This window comes from Pseudopipra pipra, chromosome 26 (genome assembly GCF_036250125.1).
Source record: "Pseudopipra pipra isolate bDixPip1 chromosome 26, bDixPip1.hap1, whole genome shotgun sequence".
Lineage (NCBI taxonomy): Eukaryota > Metazoa > Chordata > Aves > Passeriformes > Pipridae > Pseudopipra > Pseudopipra pipra.
Window position 1 is genome coordinate 1,466,941 of NC_087574.1, and position 19,319 is coordinate 1,486,259.

The window sequence follows — 19,319 nt, forward strand, 5'->3', positions numbered from 1 at the left end:
AAATAAAAAAATCAAATATTAGTAAAAATAAATGAAATAATAAAATATAATAAAATAAATAAAATATAAATAAAATAAAATATCTAATACAGGCGGACTCAGCCCGGCCGCAGCAGCGCCGCTGAGCTCCCTCCCCGCAGCCGGGGCAGGTGCCGGGGCCGCCTCTGGCTGCGGCCGGGGCGGGGGGGCGGGGGGGGCGGGCTGAGGCGTTTATAGCGCGATAACGCCCCGGAGAAGTTGCAAACGCCGGCGAGCGGCGGCGGGGACGGGCGAGGACGAAGCTCCGCGCGGAACCGCAGCCGCCCCGCACCGCCCGCCATGGGCAACGCGGCCGGGGGGCTGGAGGGGGGCGCGGCGGGGCGGGAGCCCCGCGATCACCGCCCGCAGCCCGGGCCCCCCCCCGCCGCCGCCGCCCCGCCGCCCCCCCGCCAGCCCATGCCCGGGGCCGCCGAGCTGGAGGAGAGGTTCGGCCGCGTCCTGGTGAGCGGGGACGGGGGTTCGGCCGGGAGACCCCCCGGGGAGGGCGGAGGGGGTGCTGGGGGGGATCCGCGGTGGGGGTCCCGGACTTGCCACGGGGGACCGGCTGGAGGGGGTCCGGAGCTGCCGAGGGGGTCTCTGAGCATCCCTGCCGGCACTGGCATCGTTAGCACCGGTATCACCGCCGTCATCATTCTAATTACCATATTTTTACTATTATTCCATTAATCACTTAATTTATTATTTAATTAGCATTCTTATTAATAACGATGACTTCCCCCTCTGCTACCCCGTTCCCCCCGGGGACACTCAGCCCTGCCCCGGGATGAACCCCCAGCCGCTCCCGTCCCCCCCCCGTTGCTCTCACGTTTGGAGGGGGGTCCCAGCCCCCCAAACTCTTGGGGTGACCCCGAGTCCCCGGACCCCGCGGAGGCTCCGCCATGGCGGGATCGGCGGCAGGGCCGGAGCGCCGCAGGCAGCCGGTGCTGCGGATGGCGGTGCTTCACTCACCTCTTCCTCCTCCTCCTCCTCCTCCTCCTCTTCCCCGCAGCTGGGGAAGCCCCCCAGCATCGCTCCGGGCCTGCCGCGGGGGGTGGGAGCCGCGTTCCCATGGGATGAATGGATGGATGGATGGATGGATGGATGGATGGATGGATGGATGGATGGATGGATGGATGGATGGCAGCTCTTGGAACACGGGGCGCTGCGGGAGATCGGCTCCCGCCCGCTCCCTCCGTCCTTGAGCGGGGCCGGCCGGCCGTGACCTTCGCGCCGGGATGGCCGCGGGGAGCCGGCCACGCTCCACCCGCGTCCCTGCCCTCCCCAGAAATGCTCCGTGGAAAAAAAATCGCTGCTTTAATCCCCTGATCCCCCCGGGATCCCGGGAGATGGAGCCTGTTCGCCGATCCCGTGCCGGGAGCGGCCGCGGGCAATGAGCTCCCATGGATGCACCGGGATCGGCTCGGTGGGATCCCCCATCGCAGCCCCTGAGCACAAATTATTTGGAAGCTTTTAAACTCGTGGCGTTTGGGGGATTATTTGGGGATGAGCATCTCAGCCAGAGCCTCTGGAGGTTCTCTGCCCCCAGCGTGGGCTCCGGGGCCGTGATGGCAAAGGGCTCTGCCGGGCGGGACCCCCGTGGGACCCCGAAACCCCGAGGAGGGGGTTTGCCGTGGGACGCCCATATTGGCGGGTGGCTGAGCAGGGTGGTGGCGCCTGTGATGGCTCCGAGTGTCACAGCAGTGGTGGCAGGAGGGGACAGGCAGCCGGGGAACCTCGGGGTGTTTCCGCTGCAGCCGCGAGGCCCCAGGAAGCGCCGATTTCCGCCGGGCTGGGTCCAGCAGGTTGGAAATCCTGAAAAAGAATGGTCAGAAAAGGGAAAAACGCTGCTCCAGGCCCTCGGTGCCACCCTGTCTGCCTTCATCCTGAGGGAAAGCCCTTCCCAGGAGCAGGAGGCACCCAGGGGGCTGCAGATGGGAACCGGGTGTCTTGTGAAACTGGTTGTCCCAATCCCGCTTCCTCCTTTCACAGGGTCCCTTCCCCCTTCTCACAGCCCGGGGGGATGGGACAGGGGGTCCTTCTGCCCTCACCCACCACAAACAGGTTCCTTGACTCTGGATTCAACTTTTCCACCTCCTGAGCTGGTGAGATCAGTGATGGAGCAGAAGGTGATGAGTTGGGGATCTCCCGGTGGGACATGATCCAGATCTGACACGTTGCCATGGTTACAGTGATGCTTTGAGAGCTCAGTGCAAACCACTTTTGGGCTGGACATCCCAAACTAGGAGAGCTGTTGGGGCAAAGCCTTGGCAGAAAAGCTAATGGGGGAGCCCAGGGGTTCCAAACTGCCATCGGGAAGGGGATGGAGAAATCCACCACATGCCAAGAAATGAGGAATTTAGTTTTCCCAGAACTTTGTTCCCCAAAAGTTGGCTCCTTCCCAGCTGGGGCACTGTGGCAGATGTCACTTTGGCAGAGTGATGGGAGGGTTGTCCTGTGCCAAGTGGTTTGAGATGTGCCGAGGTGGCTTTTTGGGATGGAGCGGAGGAAGAGCATCTTTGCTGCTGGGATGGGGATGCTCAGATGCTCCTGCTTGGAGCAGTGAGGATTCTTCTCCCTTTGCACATCAAGAGGCAATACTGGGAATATAGAAGTGAAATTGCGAGTAGGGGTGTGGTGGAGGGAAAGCCAAAATCCTCTGGGAGTGTTAGGCTGGAGCCTTGGGAATGGGGGCCGATGGGACGGGGTCTGCTCCATCCAGGAGCTTTCCCTGATCTGGGCTTTGCCGCCTCTTCTCCCAGGTCCTGGGGGAGCACATGGCACACGTCACCGCTGCAGATGTTTGCAGATGTTTGCAGATGTGCTCTTGGCCTCAGGGACGGGTCACCAGTGAGCCCTGGCCGAGTGTCGGCCTCAACTCAACCAGGAAACAAAGCTGGTGCTCGGCTTCCTGCTGGATCCACCCCCAGCCTGGTCCCAGCCCGGTGTCCAGGGCTGGCTGGGTGATGTGGAGCTGTGCTGGAGTGTCCCCAAGGGGGACATGTGCCCTGCGTGGGGAGGGAAGGGTCTGTGAGCCGAGAGCCGCTGAATCAGGGACTGGAGAGGGTGTTTGTCCTCATGCAGGACTCCCCCGTGTGAACCAGGAGGGCATCCCAGGGTGGGCAGGCAGGGATCCAGCAGGGATGAGGACATGGGGGCAGAATCAGGCTCCTCTCCCCGGCCTGTGCTACAGCAGCTTCCCAAAACAGAGCCAGAGCCGCAGGCGGCAGCGGCCGCCCCCCTCAGCCACCCCCCCCCCCCGGCGGGACCGGCCGTCCTGGGGACCCGCCCGCTCCTCCTCCGGCCTGTCCCCGCCTGCCACGGGGAGGGGTTGGGACCTGGATGGATCCAGGGAGGCCCTGATGGGATGAGCTCACCCCGGGTGTCACCCAGCCTGGCTTCCTGCATGTTGGGGGCCAGGGGAGCCCCGTGTGGGCTGATCCCAGGGTCCTCTGAACCAGGATCCAGCCTGATCCCAGTGCTGAACCTCAGCAAGAGGCAGTCAAGGTCACTGGAGGGAACACCATGGGACAGCTGGCACTGCAGGGTTGGGCATGTCCCAAACCCCCTCGGGTGGGAGCATCGCGCTCCATGGCCACGAGGGATGGAGCATCCCAAGGCTGGAGCATCTGAGGGATGGAGCATCCCAGAAGCCCCACACAGGGGTGGGATGAGGGTGCTGGGTGCCAGCTGGAGGGCACTGGATGAGGGGAGGTGGGATGTGGCTGCTGGGGGCAAGTCCCTGTGGCTTCTCCATCCTTGTCCCCCAAAGAGGAGGAGGAGGAGGACTGATTCCTTTGGCCTCCCAAACACCTGGAGATGTTTGTCCTTCCTGCAGCCAGAGCCCCTAAACCACCACCTGGGGTGAGTCCCTGCCCCATCCCCTTCCCTGTGGTGGGCAGGGTTGGTGCCTGGACTGGGATAACCTCCCGTGCCATGTGCTGTCAAGGCTTTCCATCCCCTTTCCATGGATGCACATCCCCTTGTGCCACAGAAAGGGTGCTCCCAGAGTTCAGCCTGGTTCTCAGGCAGCTCGTTGGAGTTTTGCAGCACAAACCCTCCCGTGGAAGATGCCGGAACGTTCTGTGCCGGGGTTTGGAGCAGAGCTCGGCTCAGCCCGGCTCCGCTCACGTGTGGAACAAAAAGAAGTGTCTGACACCCAAAATAGCTCCGTCCCCCACTGGCCAGGAAAGGAAAAGGTCGTTTTGTACCAGAAAATGATGTCGGTGCCGCTTCACCTCCCCCCAGTCTTGGTTTTATTGTCAGGCAAAGCCCGGCTCAACCCCACAGCCGGTGTCAGCTCCCAGCTGGCAACAACCCGGCACTGGGCACGGCTGGGATGGCACTGTGGGCTCCGTGGCACCTGTGTCACAGCAGGGGACATTTGGGGCACCCACTGAGTGACATGGTGGGCTGTGAGGCTGGGGGAGGCTGGGAAGCCCCACACGGGAGTGGGAGGAGGGTGTTGGGTGCCAGCTGGAGGGTGCTGGGTGAGGGGAGGTGGGACAAGTCCCTGTGGCCTCTCCATCCTTGTCCACCAAAGAGGAGGAGGAGAAGGAGGAGGAGGAGGAAAAGGAGGAGGACCGAGTCCTTCCTCTGACACCTCTGGGGTGCTGCTGCTCTGCCCCACATCACCCCATCAGCCAGCCCCACATCACCCCAGCACCCAGCCCCACACCTCCCACACCACCGGTCCCCCCTCCCCAGCAGGAAACGAGAACCGGTTTCTTTGTTTCTTTGTGCTGCTGCTGACGCTCCACAGGAGCCACTTCCTCCCCCCCAGCACCACATGCCCACCCGGGACGCAGCCACCACCCAGTTTGTACCCGAATTGTGCCACATCCTGCCACCCCTCCCAGCCCTGCCCTCAAGGAAGGGACTGCGGGGCCTGGTGGGCAAAGCCACCCCTGCAGGGACATCCCAGCATCCCCCTGCCCCCCCTGCATCCCTGTGGTGGGTCCTGTCCCCCTGGAGACACAGAGTCCTGGTTTGTTCAGGTCCCTCACGTGGTGACTGGAAGAGCTGGTCCATGTGGCAGATGCCGAGGGGAGTGTCCCACAGAGGGTGCCACAGGCACTGATGGAGCTCTAGGTGGGGTGTTTGGGTGCATGGTCCCTCTTGGCACAGCCCTGTCCCTTGGTCTGACCCTCCTGGAGGGCCTCACCCATCCCAAGGGATGGTAGCTTGGGGACCACGAGGGCAGGGCTGCCCTGCCATGGGGACATCCAGGTGCTGCTGTCACCTTGCCCATCCCAGGACCCACCTGGCTCCAGTGGCTTCACAGTGAGGCTATTTCTGACCCTGCCCCCTAATTGTACCCCCTGCCCAGCTCCCCGTGTGAGCCATCCCCTGGCCAAATCCAGCTCCTCCCGCCCACATCTCCGGGTTTTGGCTCCTTGCGAAAGCAGCTCGACAGGTCCTCGGTGGGGGCGGTGCCGAGGTTCCCCTTCCTGCCGCCACCGTGGCACCTCTCGTCTTGGCCCTGCTCCTCTGTGGGCAACCCACCCCCTGGGAGATGCCTTTCCCCAGGGATGTGGTTGTTCCAGGGCTGCATGCACCCCACGTCCCCAGGGCTGGGCTTAAAGGTGACCTGGGGCCGGGCGGTGCCTCCCAGGCCAGCTGATCACCAAAAACTGCGTGTTCTGGCAAAATAAACCACCCGTGACCCGAGCTGAGCTCCAGCCTGGCCTGGGCCATGGTGGGACACCCCGTGGTGTCCTGCCGTGTCACCAGAGCACCCTGGAGGCGGGAGCTGCCCCGGGGCCTCCCGGAGCAGTTTCGGCAGCGCCTGGTGCTGCTCCGAGAGCGGAAACCACGTCACGTCCTGCCGGGGCGGCTGAGGGGGCTGTGGTTGTGCAACGGTGGCACGGAGGGACACCAGCCCCTGCCCTGACATCATGGCTCTCAAGAAACACTGATTTCCCCAGCCGGGCCTGTCACGCACCCCTGGCTGTGGGACGGGGTGTGACTGTCACCCTCGAGCAGGGCCCGGCCTCCTGGGCCCCTCAGCTGTGTCACCAGCCCGTGTCCCCACCCCTCAGCCCGGGTACTGGGCGCACTCATGACATGGATGGACAGGGCCAATTCTTCCTCCTGTCCCCCACCTGCCTTCCCAGGTGGGGACATATCCATGGGATGCTCACATTGTGGGAATGGTGGTGTTCCCATCCTTCCACCAAAGTCCCCATGATTCTATCAGTGTCTCCATCCTGGGAATGGTGTTCTCATTGTCCCATCGGTGTCCCCATTGTCCCCCCAGTGTCCCCATCCTCCCCCCAATGTCCCCATTGTCCCACCAGTGTCCCCATTGTCCCACTACTGTCCCCATCGTCTCACCAGTGTCCTGATCTTCCCACTGGAATCCTCGTGTCCCACCAGTGTCCCCATTCTCCCATGAGTGTCCCCCTCCTTCCACCAGTGTTCCCATGTTCCACAGGTGTCCCCATTGTCCCACCAGTGTCCTCATCCTCCCATCAATGTTCCCATTGTCCCACCACTGTCCCCATCATCTCACCGCTGTCCCCATCTTCCCACTGGAATCCTTAAGTCCTACCAGTGTCCCCAGTGTCCCACTGGTGTCCCCATTGTCCCACTGGTGTCCCCATCCTCCCACTGCTGAGCGAGGACAGCCGATGCTGGGTGAGCAGTGGGTGCTGCAGCCCTGGGGGGTGTTTTTGGGGTGACCCCTCAATGTTGCCACGCTTCACCCCACAGAATTCCATGAACCTGCCCCCAGACAAGATGAAACTGCTCAACCAGTACGACAACGAGAAGAAGTGGGAGCTGATCTGTGACCAGGTGAAGTCTGGGCTCCCTGTCCCCAAGTGCCACTCGTGGCACCTGGCTGTGCCCAGCACTGCCACCCACCTCGTTAGTGGCACGGCACCTCGTTAACCTCATTAAGCATTGGTGGAGCGCAGGGCTGGGGGCAGGGACACGGTGGCTGCTGTGCAGGTCCCCGTGCCCTGGCAGGTGGCCCAGTTTCAGCCTCTCCCTGGGGTTTGTAGGAGCGTTTCCAGGTGAAAAACCCTCCATCCGCCTACATCCAGAAGCTGAAGAGCTACTTGGACACGGGTGGTGTCAGCAGGAAGGTGAGGGGTCCCCCCTGCACCCAACCCCCTGGTCCCTGTCCCACGCTGGGCACAGGAACAGTGCCAATGGTTGTCCCATCCCACAGTTCAAGAGGCGAGTGCAGGAGTCCACGCAGGTGCTCAGGGAGCTGGAGATTTCCTTGAGGACCAACTACATTGGGTAAGGATGGGGTGTCATTGTCACCCAGCGCTGCCACCGTCCCCGGGATGGGGATGGACACGCTGCTGGCTCTGGATGGGTGCTGACAGCAGGATGTGGAGGCTCGTGGCCTCATCCTGTCCCCCTGGAGGGGCTCTGATGGGAGGCTGGGGGTGCTGTAGGACCTGAACCACGTGTTGGCTGTGGTACCCCCTGAGTGCCAGGAGGGACCCTGCTCCCACCCAGGGTGTCCTGACCCCTTGTGGGGTGGTGGGTGCCCATGGTCCTGGGGCCAGGCTGTCCTGTCATGGCAGCAGTGGCAGTGGTGGCAGTGGTGGCAGCAGAGCCCTCGGGCTGTGCCCCCCACACATCAGGAGTGGGGTTCCCCGTGGCACTCACCTGCCTGGGAGAGCTGCCAGCTCATGGTGCCACCTCATGTCCCCAGCGTGTCCCACCCTCACTGGGGACCTCTGACCAGGGGCTGGCTCTGCTGAGAGTCTGGGGGCAGGGGAAGGGAGGATGAGGGGGGCTGGTGGAGCACACTAACCCTCTGCACCCTCCAGCTGGGTCCAGGAGTTCCTCAACGAGGAGAACAAGGGGCTGGACGTGCTGTTGCAGTACCTCGCCTTCGCCCAGTGCTCCGTCGCGTACGTGCCCCCCGGGTGTCCTGTCCCCAAGGCTGGGATCAGCCTCCCCTGGGGCTCAGCGGGGCTAGGGGTCCCTGGGAGTGTCCCCAAGGCTGGGATCAGCCTCCCCTGAGGCTCAGCAGGGCTGGGGGGGTCCCTGGGGATGCCCTCCCCAGATGCTCCATGGCTGGGGTTGAGCAGGGCACCCCCAACATCCCTGGGGACTCCAAGAGGGGCATCTGCCCACGCTGGGGTGCCACATCTCACCCGTCCCCGTGTCCCCACGGGTCACCAGGTATGACATGGAGAGCGCAGAGAACAGCAGCCCCGGCTCCGACAAGGGCAAGGAGCAGTCGCTGGAGGACCTGAACAAAAGCACCTCCTCGTCCCCCACCCAGGGCTCCTCCAAACCGCGGCCCCTCACTGTAAGGTAACGTGTGGTCCCGTCCCCAACTGTCCCCTGTCCCTGTGCCGTGTCCCCCCCGCTCCCCGCCTCGCTGCACCCCCCCCCACCCCGCCCCGGCCGCGCCGTGCTTGGAGAGGGGCCCGGCAGGGAGACGCAGGCCCGGCCCCAAAAATGGGTCTCCATAATAGGCCCGGTGCTAAAAGTGGGTCCCCAGTGCTGGTTTGGGGGCACAAAGCTCTCAAGGGCTGAGCCCTGCCTGGAGCTGGGCTGGATCTGTGCCCCCCACTGTGACCCTCCTGGGATGCTCTGGGTAAAACCCAGGAATAAGCAAAAATTGGAGGTGCTGGAGGTTTTGAGGGGAGCAAATCGCACCCCGCTGGTTTAAAGCCGGGTCGGAGGAACGGGCCTGTGTCCCCCCAAGCCGGTGCCAGTGGCTGGTGGCTCTCGCTTGGCGCCGCTCGCCCGCAGCCCCGTCTAACCCCGCTCTTCTCTTGCACGCTGCCGGGGACGCGCTGACGGTAGGTGACGGTGACGGGGCACTGGAGGGACGGGGACACCCCACGGGACCCCGCTGCTGGTCACCGGTATCGGGGACAGGGCCTACGAGGCATCCCCGGTGGGCGGGGGGGGGTCCCGGGGACACCCCACCGCGGTCACCCCAGGAGCTGTAACGCGGCACCCCGGGGAGCGCGGGGGTCCCTCGCAGTCTGGAGCAGCTCCGGAGGAGGCGGGGTGTCCCTGCCAGCCCCAGGGACAGGTCAGGAGGGGACGTGGCACCCGCAGGGGGGTCCCGTCCTTTGTCCCCTACCCCTGTGTCCCCGAGCGCGGGTGCCCCCGGGGCGGCGCGGGAGCCCCGTTTCTCCCTCCTGTCCTGCAGGCTCTAACGCGCCTCCAGCTGCTGCCTCTCGAACCAGCACATCCACACCCTCCTCCGCCACGTCCGCCCCAGCGCCCCCTGCGGTGCCCCGGGCAGCGATGGGGACAGTGCCCCCAGGTCACCCGGCAGCTCCTGCCCGCCCCGGTGAGCCTCCGAGACCACCCGTGCGCACGAGGGGGCCCCAAAACCCACCCCACCGCCATCGCCCCGTCACCCCACCGCCCCGAGGGCTTCTAGACGGGCACGGGACACGGGGCTTTCTCCCGCGGGTGTTTCTCTCCCTGGTGTCCCCCCGCCCCCCCGCTGCCACCCCCCGAGCGCTGCCCCCTCCCCGCTTTGCGCTGCGCCCCCGGCCCCCCGGCCCGCGCTCAGCCGCGCTCTCCCCGCCCAGGCTGAACCCCTCGCACAGCAGGAAGACGCTGCGCAACTCCCGCCTCGTCAGCCAGAAGGACGATGTCCACGTCTGCATCATGTGCCTCCGCGCCATCATGAACTATCAGGTGGGAGTGGGCGGGATCCGCGGGCATCCCGAAAAATCCCCAGCCCCCGCGGTGCCGGCGTCGGGGTGGGACCGGTTCTCCATCCCTCTGCTCCGAGATGTCCTCACTCAGCCTCCTCTCTGGTGGGCACCTGGCATGGGGGTGGCCCAAGGTCCCAGAGCGTCCTCGGGGTGGGGGCAGGAGGACACCGACCCCATTAATGCTCCTTTTTGCCCCCCAAGTCTGGCTTCAGCCTGGTGATGAACCACCCAGCCTGTGTCAACGAGATCACCCTGAGCCTCAACAACAAGAGCGCCAGGTAGGACCTGCCCCCTGTCCCTGTCCCCCTGTCCCCTCGCCCACCCCACGGCCCTGACCCCCTCACACTCCATGTCTCCACAGGACCAAGGCCCTGGTGCTGGAGCTCCTGGCCGCTGTTTGCCTGGTCCGAGGTGGCCACGACATCATCCTGGCTGCCTTCGACAACTTCAAGGAGGTGAGTCCCCAGCAGGGACACCGGTCCCCAGAGGGACAGCCCTGCTCTGGCTGGGTTCCTGCCTCAGTGTCCCTGCGTGTGGCAGAGCCCTGCCCCATCCTGACCACACCCATCCCTGGCTCACCTGGGGATGCTCCAGCTGTTGGGCTTGATGTCCCCACGCCAGCGTGGCACCAGGTCCCATCAGGGTTGGAATGGTACCACTGGCGGGTGCCTCGTGCTCTGCCACCCCTCTGGGCACCCCCAGCCGTGTCCCCCTGGCCCTCAGCCCCCTGCTCCCCCCCAGGTGTGCGGGGAGAAGAACCGCTTTGAGAAGCTGATGGAGTATTTCCGAAACGAGGACACCAACATCGACTTCATGGTGAGCAGCTCATGGGGCCGGTGCTCTGCTGTCCCCAGGCCATCATGTCCCCAAGGGCTGCTGAGCCACCCAACTGTCCCCAGGCCATCATATCCCAAGGGCTGCTGAGCCCCAGGTCATCATGTCCCCAAGGCCACTGCACTGTCCCCAGGCCATCGTATCCCAAGGGCTGCTGAGCCACCGTGCTATCCCCAGGCCTTCATGTCCCCAAGGGTTCTAAGCCACCAGACTGTCCCTGGACCTTTATGTTCCTGAGGACACCACGCTGTACCCATGCCATAATAGCCCCAAGGCCACCATGCTGTCCCCAGGCCTTCATGTCCCCAAGGCCACCGTGCTGACCCTAAGCCGTCGTGCCCCCAAGGGCTGCTGAGCCACTGGTCGTTCCCCAGGTCCCCGGGGATGTGAAGCCACCATGCCCTCCCCAGGGGCACCTTGTCCCCAAGGGCCACCCCCCCATGTGCTGCCTGGGGCACTGTGTCCCCAGGGGCTGCAGTGCCACCCCCGTGCCATGTCCCTGCAGGTGGCCTGCATGCAGTTCATCAACATCGTGGTGCACTCGGTGGAGAACATGAACTTCCGCGTGTTCCTGCAGTACGAGTTCACCCACCTGGGGCTGGACCAGTACCTGGAGGTGGGTGATCCCGAGGGCTGGGGGTGGTGGGGGGGGACACAGCACCGTCCCTGACCGTGGCCCGGCTGTCCCGCGGCAGAGCCTGCGCCTCACCGAGAGCGACAAGCTGCAGGTGCAGATCCAAGCCTACCTGGACAACGTCTTCGACGTGGGGGCCATGCTGGAGGACTCGGAGACCAAGACGGCGGTGCTGGAGCACATGGAGGAGCTGCAGGAGCTCGTCAGCCAGGTGGGCCGCGGGCGCGTGGGCAGGAGCCGCTGACGCAGAGCCCCGAGGGAGGGACGGGGACGGGGCTGAGCCGGCGGCGCCTCGTCCCCCACAGCTGACGGAGAAGCTGCAGGATGCGGAGAACGACTCCATGGCCAAGATAGCGGAGCTGGAGAAGCAGCTGAGCCAGGCACGGCGGGAGCTGGAGGCACTGCGGGTGAGCACCCACGGGCGCCGCGGCGCCGGAGGGAGGGCTGGGGGTTTGGGGTTTGAGTGGGACACCGGTGACACTGGTCCTGGGGGTTGTCACCTCTCCAGGAGCAGCTGAGCCCCCCGCGACCGCCCAGCCCGCCGTCCCCGCGGCCACAGGAGTGCTACCGGCTGGCGCTGGAGCGGCGGCTGGCGGAGCTGGAGGAGAAGGGGCTGGTGCAGATCCTGCGTGGGCCCGACGGGGACGTCGCCATCGAGATCGTCCCTGTTGTCATAGAAACGCCGGCAGCCCCCGTGGTTGCTGGAGAGGCCACCGCCACTGTCACCACCGTCACCACCTGCACAGGTACCACGGGTGCGAGGGGGTGAACCCTTCCTGGCGGGGACAACAGGCACAGAGGAGGGGTGGCAGCGTGTCTCTGGGCAGAGAAGCTGGGGCAGGGGCGTGGGGACGTGCCCAGGGATGCAGAGTCCGTCGGTGGCAGAGGGGACGTGGCGGTGGCACCGTGCCCTGCCGTGTCACCGTCTCACCCACCTCTTCTTTCCCTTGCAGATGCTCCGGCTCTGGCTCCAGCCCCACCTCCCCCACCAGCCCCTGCTGCCCCTCCGCCCCCACCCCCACCCCCTCCACCCCCCCCACCATTGCCGGGGGCTGAGCACATCCCCCCCCCACCCCCCGCCCCCCCTCTGCCCACAGCCACCATCCCCCCCCCAGCCCCTCCACTCCCGGGTGCCCAAGTGCCACCACCCCCCCCACCGCTCCCAGGGGGGCTGGAGGGCCCTGTCCCCCCCCCTCCACCCCCCCCACCCCTCGGGGGGGAGCTCCCAGCTGGGCCTGGTGCCCCCCAAACTGCCAACGGTTCAGGTGAGTGTGGCCCAGGGATACTGGGGACGCCCCCCAGGAGAGGTCCGGGGGCACCCAGGGGTGGTTTTTTGACTCCCCCACCCTGTGATGTGTCCCCCTTGCCCGTGACCCCGCAGTGAAGGTGAAGAAGCCCATCCAGACCAAGTTCCGCATGCCCGTCTTCAACTGGGTGGCCCTGAAGCCGAGCCAGATCGACGGCACCGTGTTCACCGAGCTCAACGACGAGAAGGTGCTGCAGGTGAGGACAGGAGGGGGCTGGGGGGCCAGAGGGACTGGGGGGGCCGGGCACAGGGGGTCTGGGTGGGTCAGAGCTGCAGTCCATGCTGAGGTTGCCCCTGTACCCACCCTGCACCCACCCGTGGTGTCACAGGGCTGCTGGAGGAGCTGGAGGTTGGAGCAGCTCCTTGGCACCACGGAGAGGGACAACACAGGGTCTGGCATCCTTCTCCTGTCACCCCATCCTTGTCCCTTTGCTCCATCCTCATCCTCACATCCTGTCCTTTTCTTCTTCCTCATCTCCATCCTCTGCTCCCCTGTGCCCTCCTTACCCCCTCCCTGTCCCCTTGCCCGTTCCCTCTGCTTGTTCCCTTGTCCCATCCTCATCCCCTTGTTTCATCTTCATCCTCTCACTCCTCTTCCCCTTATCATGGTCCTCTGGCCCCATCCCCATCCCAGATGCCCCGTGCCACCTCCCTGCCGTGCCCTCAGCCCTGTGTCCCCGCAGGAGCTGGACATGAGTGACTTCGAGGAGCAGTTCAAGACCAAGGCGCAGGGCCCTGCCTTGGACATCAGCGCCCTCAAGGCCAAGGCCACCCAGAAGGCCCCCAGCAAGGTGACCCTCATGGAGTCCAACCGGGCCAAGAACTTGGCCATCACCCTGCGCAAGGGCGGCCGCAGCATCCAGGACATCTGCACTGCCATCGAGACGTGAGTGTCCCCTGAGAGGGGGGACGGGGGGGACAAGGGCGGGCACAGCCTGGCTGGAATGAGGGGTTGGGATGGTGGGGGGTGTGCTGGGATGCAGGGACCAGATACGGAGGGATGGAGGGATGCAGGGACCAGATGTGGGGACAGAGGGATGAAGAAACAAGAGATGAAAGGATGTAGGGACAAGACATGGAGGGATTCAGGGATGTAGAAACCAGATATGAAAGGGAGGGGGGACGCAGGGACAGAGATGAAGGGATGTGGGGACCAGCTGTGGGGGCAGAGGGAAGATGGGACCAGCTGTGGGTGGCAGGGGGGTTGAGGTCCGAGGTGTCCCACCCCTCACAGGTACGACCAGCAAGCCCTGAGCCTCGACTTCCTGGAGCTGCTGCTGCGCTTCCTGCCCACCGAGTACGAGCGGACGCTGATCGGGAAGTTCGAGCGGGAGCAGCAGCCGCCGGAGGAGCTGTCGGACGAGGACCAGTTCATGATCCGCTTCAGCAAGATCCCGCGCCTGGCCGAGCGCATGAACGTCATGATCTTCCTGGGCAACTTCAGCGACACGGCCCAGCTGCTCATGCCCGTGGGTGCTGGGCACGGGCGGGCTGGGGGCTGGGAAGGGCTGGGGGCCTCCTGCAGCCACCTCATGTGCTCCCCTCCCTCCCTCCCACAGCAACTCAACGCCATCATCGCCGCCTCCATGTCCCTCAAGTCCTCCAGCAAACTGCGCCACATCCTCGAGGTGAGAGCTTTGGGGTGCATGTGGGGTGCTGGCAGGGTCCCTGTGGGCTCTGTGCCCCCCTCCCCCAGGGTGCCCTGTCCACTCCAGGCTGTGTCCCTGAGCCGTTGTGTCCCTGCAGATTGTCCTGGCCTTCGGGAATTACATGAACAGCAGCAAGCGGGGAGCAGCCTACGGCTTCCGCCTGCAGAGCCTCGACGCGGTAGGGCCGGCGTGGGGCTGCTCGGGGGCACCGGCACTGCCAGGGACCAGCCCCGGGCACAGGGGGACACAGGGACCAGCTGGAGGGATGAAGGGACGTGGGATTCAGTTGTGGGGATGGAGGGATGGAAGGGTCACCTATAGGGTTTGGAGAGGCATGGGGAGCATCTATAGGGATGCAGGGAACAGCTGTGGGAATGGAGGGATGAAGAGACCATCTAAAGGGTTGGAGAGGCAAGAGGGGGGCAGTTAAAGGGATGAAGATACTCGGTGGTGGGGATGGAGGAGTGCAGACTCAGCCATGGGGATGGAGGGACGCAGACCTGGTGGTGGGGATGGAGGGGTGCAGACTCAGCCATGGGGATGGAAGGATGGAGGGATGGAGGGATGCAGATCCAGCCATAGGGATGGAGGGATGAAGAATGAGCATGGGCATGGTGGGATACAGACCTGGCCATGGGGGTGGAGGGATGCAGGCACAGCCACAGTAATGAAGGGCCAGCAGAGCCTGCCCTGGGCAGGGTGAAGGGCTGGTTGAGGAGGGTTGGGGCTGACCCAGCTCTCCCCCAGCTCCTGGAGATGAAGTCCACGGACCGCAAGCAGACGCTGCTGCACTACCTGGTGCGGGTGATCACGGAGAAGTACCCGGAGCTCACGGGCTTCCACACCGAGCTGCACTTCCTCGACAAGGCGGGCACAGGTAGTGCCCACGGGCCCTGGGCTGGGCTTGTGGCAGCCCCTGGTGCTCCCAGCCTGCCCTGACCCCACGCTCTCCCCCCTCAGTGTCCCTGGACGGGGTCCTGCAGGACGTGCGGAGCCTCCAGCAGGGCATGGAGCTGACCCGCAGGGAGTTCCTGCGCCAGGACGACAGCCCTGTGCTCAAGGACTTCCTCAAGGTCAACTCAGAGGTGATGGAGAAGCTGCAGGCTGACAGCAAAACTGCCAAGGTGGGTGCTGGGGTGCTGGGGGAAGGGCAGAGGATAGGATTGTGTCCCCCATTCCTACATGGGAACACCCCGGGGTGCTCCCACCTCTGACCCATGGGAGAGGCTCCTGGTTGGGATGTGGCTCCAGCGGGAGAGCTGGGAGGGATATGGAGTGGGATGGTGAGGTGGGAGAGGCTGGAAGGAGGAGGTGGGTGTTGGGTGCTGCTGCCCAGCCCCTGCCCCCACATCGAGGTGTCTGTGCCCGCAGGAGGCCTATGAGTCGGCTGTGGAGTATTTTGGGGAGAACCCCAAGACCAGTCCCCCCACCACCTTCTTCCCCATGTTCATGCGCTTCATCAGAGCCTACAAGGTAGGAGAGGGCAGGGGGTGTCCTGTTTCTGAGGGTTGGGAGGGGATTTGGGGGGTCTGACCTCACTTGGGACAACCAGCAGAAGCCACGGGCAAGGCTGGGGCTCACGGGGCTGGGAGACCCTGGGGCTTGGGAACAGCCTTTGGGATGGTCAGAGATGCTGGAGCTGGATTGGGGTGAGCTGGGAGCTTTGTGGGGGGCTGCAGTCCTGCAGCAGGACCCCCCTGGCTCAGCACACCCTTCCTGCCCCTCTCCCAAGAAAGCAGAGCAGGACATTGAGCTGTGGAAGAAACAAGAGGCCGCGGCCAAGGAGGCAGAAAACAGCCCCACCGAGCAGCAGCCGGAGGTGAAGGAGCTCCCGTGTCTGTGTCCTGGGGGGGTCCCAGCTCCAGCCCCGAGTGGGCTGCCTGGTGGGGAGGGACCAAACAGGCCCTGGGGAGGGAGAGCTGGGCGGGAGGTGAAGGTGAGGGCACCCCAGGTCTGTTGGGGGGTGGGGGTGGCCACGCCTCTCACCCACACTGTCCCTCCCCAGCTGCCCATCCAGAAGGCCAAGCGGCAGCAGATGGACATGATCGCTGAGCTCAAGAAGAAGCAGATGGTGAAGGAGCCTCTCATCTACGAAGGCAAAGATGGGGCCATCGAGGACATAATTTCAGGTGAGAGATGATTTCACTTGAGGGGCCGAGTGTCCCTCCCACCTCAGACCCAGCACTTGGTGCCAGCGGAAGACCCTCGGTCTGGGGGCTGCAGGGGCTCTCACAGGGGCTGGAGGGTCACCAAGCCCCACTGCAGGGATCAAACCCATCTGCAGCACCTTCCCATGCCACGTGGCCAAGCTCTCCCTGCCCTGTCTCATAGTTCTTCCTTCTATTCTACTTCTTCCTCTTCTCTCCTCTCTCCTGCTCCTTCTCCTCCTCCTCCTCCTCGCTGTCTCTGGATCGCTCTGCTCAGCTCTGAAAACTGTCCCTTTCACGGCCCGGACGGGCAAACGCTCGTCCCGGCTCTTCTGCGACGTGAGTTACAACGAGGAGAGCCCTCTGTAGGTAACGTGGGGCAGGGGCTCGGCGCGGGGGGCCGGGGGCTGCCGGACTGTCCCACCCACCGGGGCTTCTCCCCACTCTGCACTCAATCCCGGGGGCACCCCGGCATCAGCCCCCCCCGATACGGGCACTGACAGCCGAGGGTTGGGGTCCCACGGGCTGGTTGTAGCTACTGCTCCTCCTGTCACTGGATGTGGCTCTTGGCTCCTTCTGAGCGTTCTTGTACCCAGACGGGCAAATCCCGGGCAGAGAGACATGACAAGGGGGAAGGAGAGGTTTAGGTTGAATGTTGGGAAGGAATTCTCCCCTGTGAGGGTGGTGGGGCCCTGGCACAGGTTGCCCAGAGAAGCTGTGGCTGCCCCAGCCCTGGAAGTGTCCCAGGCCAGGTTGGACGGGGCTTGGAGCAACCTGGGCTAGTGGGAGGTGTCCCTGCCCATGGCAGGAGGTGGGACTGGATGAGTTTTAATGTCCCTTCCAACCCAAACCACTCCGTGATTCCGTGATGGGTGGTGGGCTCCCAGCCCCCGCCGGCTGTGCAGCGAAGCTGAGCCGGTCCCTGCCCTTCCCCCCGGTGCAGATCTGCGGAACAACCCGTACCGGCGGGGGGACAAGGGCCGCGGCAGCGCCAAGAAGCGGCCGGCGGGGCAGGGCCTGCAGGCCACGCCGGACATCGCGCTGTGACCGGCGCCGGCCCTGCAGCTCCAGGACCGGGGCAGGACCATCCTCCCGACGCAGAGGGGACCGCAGGATGCCACCCCACTGTCCCGGGGCTCCGCGGGGCGGGGGGACAGTGCCCGCTCCGAGCTGCTCCAGCCGCTTCCCGCGCCAGCTCCCCCTGCCCGCCCCGGGCTCTGGCGCAGGGACCCCCCCGTGCTTGCTTGGCGATGCCCCTGAGCTCCTCTCCCCCAGGCTGGCAGGGCTGGGGGACCCTCCTGGGTACGGGCAGGGAGGGGGGAGCACAGAAAGGGCTCCAGCTTGTCCTGGAAGGCAAAGAGGGGCTGCCCCGTCCCTGCCCCGTCCCTGCTCCATCGCCCGCCCGCCGCGGGACCGGCCCCGCACTGGTGTGTCCCACTCCTCAGCTTGCTGGTGCCTTGGATTCCCGCTGCGGGAGGGGAGTGGGTGTCATCCGGGACCCGGCGGTCCCCGCACATCTCCCGCACCTCCCCCGGCCCCGCAGAGCCCCCTGAGAGCCGCGTCCTCCTCCTCTGCTGCAGAGCTCCCACCCCGGGCCCCTCCCGTCCCCCGGGGCCCGGCAGCGGTGCTATTTTAACAGGGATTTTCTAAGTCTTCCTTCAAATTCCTCTGCGCTGCGGGAGCAGGGAATGCAACACCCACATGCGGGGTGTCCCCAGGATCCCAAGGCTGTGCCGAGCAGCAGTTCCCAGGATCCCGAGGCCGGGCTGTTCCTCGCCGCAGGGGAGGCTCCGGAGCTGCGACAATCAGCAGCAGGGACAATCTCTGCGAGGTGCTGATACCTCTGCCCGCCCGCATGCCCCCAAATCCGCCTCCGCTGTTGGGGCTGGAGCCTCTGGGATCCCCCGTGACCGTCAGCCCGGGGGGCAGGAGCTGCTCCCCGTGCCGGGCAGCCTCCAGCAAACGCGATCCCCAAGGCTGCGGGGTCGCTGCTGCCGCCAGAGAGGCCCGAGGGCTGCACGAGCCTCCCGGTACCGCACCCGGTACCCGGACCCAACCCCTCGATCCCTCGATCCCTCGATCCCTCGATCCCTCCTCCCCCGCCCCGCTGCCGCCGAGTGACCCCCAGCCCCGCACTGTGGCAATTAAACCCCTCAGTGCGTTCACTTCATTAAACGGCCCCCGCTGCCGGGACGCGGCTGCACCTCCCTCCTCCTGCCCCTCCTGCCCCTCCTCGCCAGTCCCGGCTTTAGCCCAGCTCAGCCCAGAGCAGCCGCTGCTCCCCGCTGTATTTAAGCTGCTTCAGCGCCGGCTCCGCATCACCCGGGGAGGGGTGGGGAATGAATGTGTAACTTATAAATGCCTTTAAGCCAGAAATGTAAACCATTAACTGCTCATTTGTATACATTATTTTTATATACTGAAGGCCTGTTTAATTCTAAAGCAGAACTGGTAATAAAACGTCTCAGAGGATAATAAAGGACTTTGTCGGGGAGAAGGTTGGTTTGCAGGGAGGGGGGGATGCTGTGAAGGAGGGAGGGAGGGAGGAGAGGATGGAGAGAAGGAGGGAAGGAAGGACCAAGGCCCAGAACAAAGCCCAACACGGGCTGTTCTACACTGGGCTGGGCTGTCCTTGGAGCCAAGAGGGGGATGGATGGTGCTTCCCTAAGCTGAGCTGTACCTTTCCAGAGAAGTCTAAGCCCTCCCCTCCACTCTGCCCTCATGGGATCCCACTTGGACCACTGTGTCCAACTCTGGGGTCCTCAGGAAACAAAGGACCTGTTGGATCAAGTCCAGAGAAAGTCATGGAGATGCTCCAAGGGCTGGAGCCCCTCTGCTCTGCAGCCAGGCTGGGAGAGCTGCAGGGGTTCACCTGGAGAAGGGAGAAGGCTCTGGGGAGACCTGAGAGCCCCTTCCAGGGCCTAAAGAGGGTTTATAAAAACAGCCTGGACCTGCTGCACCTCCCAGGAGACCGAGCAGCTCCTGGTGCAGCAAATCCCCTGGAACAGGACAGAGGGAGGGAAAGGGACTGTCTTTTTGGAAGGAGATATGTCAAGATATGCAGCGAAGCCTGTG

At 64.7% G+C, this 19,319-nt stretch overlaps 1 protein-coding gene and 1 long non-coding RNA gene across 2 annotated transcripts; one reads left to right on the top strand and one right to left on the bottom strand.

Moving 5' to 3' along the window:
• The first annotated feature begins 270 nt into the window (after positions 1-270).
• On the top strand, positions 271-18,723 carry FMNL1 (formin like 1). The gene is made up of 26 exons (XM_064636911.1): positions 271-480; positions 6,730-6,813; positions 7,023-7,106; positions 7,193-7,266; positions 7,809-7,892; positions 8,167-8,301; positions 9,546-9,654; positions 9,876-9,952; positions 10,036-10,129; positions 10,416-10,490; positions 11,014-11,124; positions 11,204-11,353; positions 11,448-11,549; positions 11,651-11,888; positions 12,096-12,407; positions 12,524-12,645; positions 13,132-13,334; positions 13,683-13,917; positions 14,008-14,076; positions 14,195-14,275; positions 14,845-14,974; positions 15,058-15,221; positions 15,469-15,570; positions 15,830-15,916; positions 16,103-16,226; positions 17,188-18,723. The coding sequence occupies exons 1-26, from the start codon at positions 319-321 to the stop codon at positions 17,289-17,291; spliced, it is 3,312 nt and encodes a 1,103-aa protein (XP_064492981.1). The 5' UTR covers positions 271-318; the 3' UTR covers positions 17,292-18,723.
• On the bottom strand, positions 1,317-11,339 carry LOC135403169 (uncharacterized). Its single transcript, XR_010425321.1, has 2 exons — positions 11,255-11,339; positions 1,317-1,830 (listed from the first exon to the last, which is right to left on the bottom strand). It is a non-coding gene; the product is annotated as an uncharacterized LOC135403169 (long non-coding RNA).
• Positions 18,724-19,319: the final 596 nt, after the last annotated feature.

What these genes read in the sequence shown, in the direction of transcription:
- FMNL1 (XM_064636911.1), top strand. Translation starts at nt 319, where the DNA reads ATGGGCAACGCGGCCGGGGGGCTGGAGGGGGGCGCGGCGGGGCGGGAG. An exon ending in GCCTGCAGAGCCTCGACGCG is followed by an intron (nt 14,276 to 14,844) that starts GTAGGGCCGGCG and finishes GCTCTCCCCCAG; the next exon opens with CTCCTGGAGATGAAGTCCAC. An exon ending in CCACCGAGCAGCAGCCGGAG is followed by an intron (nt 15,917 to 16,102) that starts GTGAAGGAGCTC and finishes GTCCCTCCCCAG; the next exon opens with CTGCCCATCCAGAAGGCCAA.